Here is an 8,408-nt window from a genome sequence, read left to right as displayed (position 1 = left end):
CGGGGCGAAAACAGACAACCTTATGCATATTAAATTCCATTTGACACCTCTTGCCCTATTGAGGCACAGTATAGATTATGGGACGCAATGCTCACAGTTTATCATTATAGATAGTCTCGGATATCAAAAAGGAAGTTTTATTGAATATTCGTGATGTGACTAGTAAATCTGGATTAAGACGGGTATAAAATCATTACACTATTTTACAGTCAATTGATTTCTTTATTCACAATTCATGACAGATCATACGACATGTTTTTATTTTCTGGAATTTCTTAAGAATTTGTGTTATCGTAACGAGTTTGAATATCGTCTGCTATAAAGGTAACTAAGTGCCGTAGGTTTCACAACGACAAAGTGGGTCAGTGGTTGTTTACATTCCCTAGTCTGATTTTACCCGATATTCAGTTCCAGAAATGATACTTAAAACCGGAAATGATACTTTCTTAACCGGTGATATTCTATAACCAGGAGCGACATTCTATAACTGGAAATTGTAGATTCTACCACCGGAAGTGATATTAAACAATTGAAAGTTGCATATCACCGGAAGTAAGATTCTACCACAGGAAGTGATGTTCTCTCGTGCAGATATTACTGCAGAATGACGTCGAAATACACTAAACACATTCTGTGTATTAACATCAACTGCCGGGTAATGAAGACTGTCGTCACTTCCGCTGGTAATAATGTAATTAATAGTAGACGAATGGGGCATCGGAATTCCATTCTGTAATGTTATACGCATAAACGGAATTCTACTCTATTAACAGTAGAGAAAACACATATTAAGAAGACTATATCCTCTGTCAAAAACTTAATCAACAAATACATCATTCTTTTATAATTCAGACATGAATCTTCTCCTCGCTACCGACCGACCGACTTACTGAACTCAAAATATCATTTTACCCGCAATGCTTTATCTCAATTTAAGAAAATTACAGTGTTTTCATGATAGGAAATCCAAATCTATTCTGATTTCTGACAGGCCAATTACTCAATCGTCTAGAAAGCGATTAACTATAATCGAAACGAAATATGAAGCAAAGATTAGCTAGAATTAATAGAGAAACGTTTCAAAAGAAATCATCGTTCACCTTCTCGAGAACCCGATATTAATCATAATTATACTAGATCACAATTCTAACATTCAGACCCATTCCACTAACAAATAATACCAGAATTTATGAGACAAGTCAAAATCTCTGGCAGCCTACATAATTATTTCTTATGAAAATCTGTTCTCTGACAGAATCATTTAATAAATATGTGATCAATTATCTCGAGTTTTTATTCCTAACTGACAACTTTCTAATAAATAAAGCGAAACACATTAATATCACAATATACAACAGTCAATATTTCTTTCGTTTCTTGTCTAATATTTCTTCACATTCTGTCATCGATCCTGTAGAAAATTGAATTTAGTCATTAACTAATGTAAAAATGAGGAGTTTGATTTATTGTTTCGTTTTCTCGTTAGGAAAATATTAGAATATGTCAGGACTTTGTTTATGAGTCGAGTTTAAGTGACGGTTTGTATTGTACAGTAGGCTGTAAATTACATTGCTTGTCTTGTCAGTTATTCCATCTCTTCTTTCAGTTCAGAATTGAAATATAGAGGGCAAAACTTGCAACGATGCCAAGCGAAATTTCATATTTCACGACACGATTTTGAATAAGGTAAAAAAAAATTATAGAGAGTTCTTTATTCTTCATATCTCAAAAAGTAGGACGTAAAACTCATTTCACCCACCAACCCCCCACCCCCTATTTGCCCCAAATGCCGAAAAGTAATACACAAATACTACAGATATAGCGCATGCTGAGAAGTAGAATCTAAAATTCCAATTCATATCATTTTTCAAAGCAAACACTCAAATTCATGCCCATTGTCGCGTAAGTTACTCCGTTATTCGAACGCAACCATCATATGAACTGGTATTACTGACTCGTGGCCTTCTTCAGACGAGTTTTGAGTGACGCATTTTCTTTTTCTGAAGTATGGCACTTGACTTGTGAAGTTGACAATCCGGGCTTGATCGATTACCGATTTATCTTCGGCTTGTCATTTCTTCGTTTCGTGAAATTACCTGTAGATTGATCAGCGGGAGGAAATTTTAATTAACCGAATGAAATATGGCGGATATGGAAAATTAATAGCAATCAATCACCATAAATCAAAAATAATTTGAAACTTTAATCTTGTTGTGATTGACATTATAATATGAAACTTGCAGGACAAATTCTATTTTAGTAGGCTGCTCTCGAAAGACATATATTATGAGCCCTTTGTCTCAAATATTTTTACAATCGACTTTTGTCGTAATTTGAATGTAAAATTTCACACTTCCGACAAATTCCACTAGTCAGAATTTCAGAGAAATAATTCATCAAAATATTTATAATACCTTGCCGAAATTTTCTAGAAATTTATTCTTATCAGGTATTCTCTAGGCCTGGCCACGTACGATCTTAGCGCTAAGATGTCCTACATTCTTATCTTCTAACATTGATTCTAGGACATCCTAGCGCTAAGATCGTTTACGTGGCCTGGCCAATGGACTTTAATATGACTCTAAATCTATATGGTAAATGAACTATAGTAATATTACAGATGAAGTAATATATAGTTCAGTATTATTTTTAATATATGATTATCTTTAAGTTATGATATATCAGACAGCAATTCTACGTCTGGAGGTTATTTCTGAGACCCAATATGACTCTGTATCCAGACGGTAAATGAACTATGGTTATATTAAAGATGAAATGATTTAGTAGACTATAAACGAAGAGTAGAAGTCAGCTAGAATACAAACTATCAGGTAATGAGACAGACCGTCATTGGATTGTATTCGAGACTAGTAATAATCGATGATTTATGACTCTATAGAATGACTGGTAATATTAAACTACCGTCATATATCACTCCCTTACAATCTAGTCGACTTAATGACGAGTTGTCTCGCTAACAAATTATACCTCGTTAATATGGTGTAGTCAGTCTTATAGCCTAACAAATTACATTGTTTGGTTTTACCCGGCCTCGACGTATTAACTATTCATACATTGGACCAATCGAGAGTTTTGGTTGATTTCTGTGGTTGGAATAGACTCGAGAAAGACGCAGAAATTGGAATATAAAGGGTTGGATAATTCGGTCGCCTCATCTTCATAATTATGGTAAAACACCGAAAGCAGAAGGTGAGACCTTTGTCTTGTTCTTTCGTTCATTGTCTGTTTGGCCTATTATGAGTACGTAAAAATCTTATTGACAAGAGCACATCGCATCAGGCCTATACGTGTTTTAGATATATAATGCTCGCCAGGACAGCTACTAATCAGGGTATTTTTCAACGTTAAGGTTTAGGCATTCAAGCAAAGCAAACCAATTCCAAAGTCTAAGACAAATACACGAATATTCTACAGTAGGGAGACAAACCAAATTAACTTGAACTCATTCTGTTGAATTGTGTTTCAGAAATAAAGGCCTCGTCAGGACAATGGATTTGAAATTAAGATAAACTTTCTAACATTAAGACTTTAGACGTACCTCAGCGAAGCAAGTGACTCCCTGAAAGTTCTACTGTGTTAGGGGTTCAAAGCCGACTCCTGACCGACACCTGATCGACACCTGACCGACTTTCGAAAGCACTTCTTGTTACATCAGAACTTTTTAATCTTGAAGATTCGAACCTAAGGTGCTTAATCGCTAATCAGATGAAATCCAACTGGTTACTGACTGCCACAAAAGAAAGTATTGACAACCAGCTACTGTGTAATTTTACTACAGAATAAAGGGAAGTAATACATGTTTGTTGGTTTAAAGTTTTTAACAGTGTTGAGTCTTGGTCCTATCAGACGATTAATGATCCTCCGCCGTTACAGTATGGCTGGTTCAATCCCAATATTTCGGTATGGGCCGAGATTTTGCAATTATCGGAGGGGCTGATATGAAAAAATAGTGATTTTGCAGACAAAAATAATGAAGGGCAAAAGAGAGTCAGACTGCCGAGTATATTGACCTAGCCATGGCTCCCTTTTCTTTCCAAAGAAAGTGTATCAGGCCCGTAGCAAGACTTGATTGTTCGGAGGGGCAAGTTATATATCTGGAGGGGCATGTAATATATCTGGAGGGGCATGTAATATATCTGGACGGGCATGTAATATATCCGGAGGGGCAATGGTGTATGGTGTTTAGTTGCAATAATGGAATTGGTCGGTTGTCAGAAGTGTATACAAAAAAACTGCAGCAAACAATTTGCCATGTTTCTTAAACAACAATTCATGATATAATGATCACGTAGCAGTATATCGTGTGACGTCGCTTAAAGATGGCTTTCCTTATTTTTTATTGTCAAATTAAGCAAACTATTTGATAAATTGGTGTTTCTAATGAATTATTATGTATTCTTAATCATATCATTATGTTCTTATTGCATATAATTAAGAGTTTTAACCAATCATAAACGTCCATGTATGTACAGTCTGGATTAACAAAAGAGACCTTTCTTGATCGGTCTCTCACTGAAATTCTACTGGTAATTCTCTTCTAATTTAGCCAATTATAAATCAATTATGTACATGTGAGACAAACTGGTATTTTTCCAAGTCATTAGAACACCTCTACTTTCTATTCATATAAGTATTAGCATTTTGATTTAAATAAATAGAAATAACGGAACCCATCTTAAGGGAACATGACACTCTGAATGCATAATCCCAGATTTGATATCCGACAAAAAGATCGGATTTCTAGCCTGGCCTTTATAATTATAAAATGAAAGCTTTATGAAGCATGGTTCAACGACTCTTCTATTGGCAACAGAAAACCTTTCAATTTATCAAAATATTAAATCGGCATTAGTCTCTCACCTCTGTGCCAGGAACCTGTTCCAAATCTCCAAGGTAACCCAGCAAGAATCGTTAAATTTTGATTGTGGAGAGATTAAGCGACAAGCAGACGATTTAATGGTAAAATGGCTCGAAACGTGATCAAAGGTCCCTTGATATTTGTTTGACAAAACTATCCGATAATTACCACGAATGATTTATCGTCTGTTCGCATTATGAAGTAAGTAGACGGGCGTCATTAGTGTATTTATCACCTAGTTTAGACTTTATTGCTAAGTTGCATGACCTGATTATCGCCAAGGGTTGACCTTATTCCTCGTTAACCCGGTTCCGGTGTTTTTTCATTATTTCGATTTTTAATAAATAAACATTAATGGATACAACTCCAGCAACTATCACTGCCCAGAACATCCTTTTCTGGGGATTTATGGTTTTCGTTTTTTTAGTTTAAATTGTGTTCTGTATTTGTGATTGTCGTGCGCGAATGGGTCATAGGTCATAGTTAACCTTATTTCCGGGTTTTTTTTCATTGCCAACGTCCAAATAAATTATTTTGGTTTTTCAACATCTCAACTTATTTTTCTATCCTTGGCCAGTGCTTCCTTCTCCTACAATTTTTTTTTATTTTTACCGCAGACCTATTCTAATCCTTGACACTGTGAAGATGATTCCAGCCATAATTCAGAGACTGTTTCCGCAATTTCAAAAGACCACAAAGATTCGAATGCAGCAGTAATCCTCCCTCGGAGGTGTGTTCGATCATAATTCCGACACGAAGATAAAAGCGAGTGATAAATTATCAATAGTCTAGATAGTCTTCTGACAATATAACAGATGGATCTAACAAATAATTCATCTTGATAATTGAGTTGTTTCACTTCTACAAAACTTGCAAACATTTAAAATGTCCGACATTTACATTAAAACAGCCAAATAACATGCGATCTGTACATTTGTTGTCATCCAAAGGCGACACAATAATTGGATTTTTAAAGATGAGCTCTCAAGCCTTGTTTGCACTATTTATTAAAGATGTGCTCTTAAGCCTTGTTTACACGATTGTTGAAAATAAGCACTCAGGCCTTGTTAACACCATTTTTTTATGATCAGCTCTTGTTGACACTTAAAGATGAGCTCTCAAGAACGTATTTACACTATTTTCATAGATGAGCTCTCAAGCCTTGTTAACACGATTTTTAAAGCTGAGCTCTTAAGCCTTGTTTACGCGATTTTTTTAAGATCAGCTCTCAAGACTTGTTGACACTTTAAGCCTTGGTTGATTTTCAAAGGAGCTCTAAACCTTGAAACTTTGAGATGTCTCAAGCCGTGTTTACATGTTATTTAAAGACGACCTCTCAAGCCTTGTTGACACTTAAAGACGAGCTCTCAAGCCGTGTTTATGCGATTTTTAAATATGAATTCTTAAGCCTTGGTTACACTATCTTTTAAAGATGAGCTCCAAAGCCCGTAACGAAGAGATGTCTGGGAAATATCATTTAATACTCTGAGAATACCTGGATAGCAAACCTTGAATGTTTAACCCAGCCCAGGGTTGTTAGTTAAAGTAAAAAAATTCAGATGTGTATGTGATGGGTACAATGTGAACCCAGGGTTTATAGTAAATATACAAAATAACTCGTCAGTTTTGTGTTAGGTACAACGCGACCATGACTCGATAAACAAACACAGTAAGGGTACCTTGATAGTAACCCTTGATTTGAATGATTCAGTTAGCCCAGTGCTTTTAGTAAATGTACAAAATAACTCGAAGTTAAGTAAGAAGTCGCCAGTTTTGTATTAGGTACAAAGCGACCATAACTCAATAAATAGACATAAAACACTGTGATAGTATCTCACGACAGAACTCGATGATTAAAATTTACATCAATCTGTCAGCATTCTGACAAAACAAAATGAAATGCGAACTATAAGAAGTTGAAAGAAGGATGATATCTACTGATAAGACTGGTCGAGTGATTTAGTTAAACTGGTGAAAAGAAGAAAATAAAGGATGATTTATTCGACAGGCGTGAAAACATAAACAATCATCAACATCCTCGTAAAATATACTCTAAAATTTCTAAATACTTTCACAGATACCTGTCAATTTTAACATTATAAAGGGGTATTCACACTGACAGATTTTAATCTGGATTGACTTTTGATGAATAAAGATGGTTATTTACACATTTATTTATGTGCAATATGGATTGCTTCCCTTGGAAGTCTTATTTCTAAAAACATTCACAGATAGCTGCCAATTTGAACATCATGAGGGGGTATTCACACTGACAGATTTTAATCTGGATTGACTTTTGATGAATAAAGATGGTTATTTACACATTTATTTATGTACAATATGGATTGCTTCCCTTGGCAGTCTTATTTCTAAATACATTCACAGATAGCTGCCAATTTGAACATCATGAGGGGGTATTCACACTGACAGATTTTAATCTGGATTGACTTTTGATGAATAATGATGGTTATTTACACATTTATTTATGTAAAATATGGATTGCTTCCCTTGGCAGTCTTATTTCTAAATACATTCACAGATAGCTGCCAATTTGAACATCATGAGGGGGTATTCACACTGACAGATTTTAATCTGGATTGACTTTTGATGAATAATGATGGATATTTACACATTTATTTATGTAAAATATGGATTGCTTCCCTTGGCAGTCTTATTTCTAAATACTTTCACAGATACCTGTCAATTTGAACATTATAAAGGGTTATTCACACTGACAGATTCTAAGCTAGATTGGCTATTGGTGAATAACGATGGTTATTTACACATTTATTTATGTAAAATATGGATTGCTTCCCTTGGCAGTCTTATTACTAAATACATTCACAGATAGCTATTTTTACAATAAAAAGAAATATTCACACTAAGTGATTTCAAGCCAGATTGACTTTTGATGAATCTATATTTGATGAGGCTGCATTCACACTATAAGAACTTAAATATGTAACATCGATTGCTTCCCCTGGCAGTCCAGAATACGAAATTACAATACCTGTTAATATTAACATTATAAGGGGGTATTAACACTAACAGATTTTAAGGTCAATCGACTCTAGATAAATTCCGATTTCTAAAAATGCATTTACATAACAATATCTTAAATAAATGAATATGGATTACTTCCCTTGGCAGTGTAATTTCTAAATATATTCACAGATAGAGTCAAACACAGGTATTTCCAATGGTATAAAAGGTTTGACTAAACCCTCAATTCCATCAGAGCTTTGATATCATTAAATTTAAAAACCATAACGCACAATTAAATATAAATAAAGAAGGTATTTTTAAGCCACTCCCTCACTCAGATGTTTTATCATTCTAATAGCAAGTAATATGACTAATATACCTATTCGTTCCAGACTGATCTCATACAAACTATAGTTTCAATCATTTTTTCTGTCCAAATCAACGTCATCTACTGGCTACACTCGTATCAACTTCCGGTAGAATGGTATTAGTTACTCACGGAAACTATCGTGAGCCGAATGCTATAACTGACAACGAAATAAAT

The 8,408-nt window shown here is 34.6% G+C and overlaps 1 protein-coding gene across 1 annotated transcript in view; it reads left to right on the top strand.

Moving 5' to 3' along the window:
• Positions 1-604: 604 nt before the first annotated feature.
• Positions 605-8,408, top strand: part of LOTGIDRAFT_156394 (hypothetical protein) — a gene marked incomplete at both ends in the record, with an annotated part of 9,859 nt that continues 2,055 nt past the window's right edge. The window contains one exon of the mRNA XM_009047048.1: positions 605-683. Coding sequence (XP_009045296.1) covers positions 605-683 — 79 coding nt within the window. The remainder of the gene's footprint in view (positions 684-8,408) is intronic.

This window comes from Lottia gigantea (assembly GCF_000327385.1).
Source record: "Lottia gigantea unplaced genomic scaffold LOTGIsca_11, whole genome shotgun sequence".
Classification (NCBI taxonomy): Eukaryota; Metazoa; Mollusca; class Gastropoda; family Lottiidae; genus Lottia; species Lottia gigantea.
The sequence above is the reverse complement of the archived record's forward strand: the minus strand, read 5'-3'. Positions and strand labels throughout refer to the sequence as shown.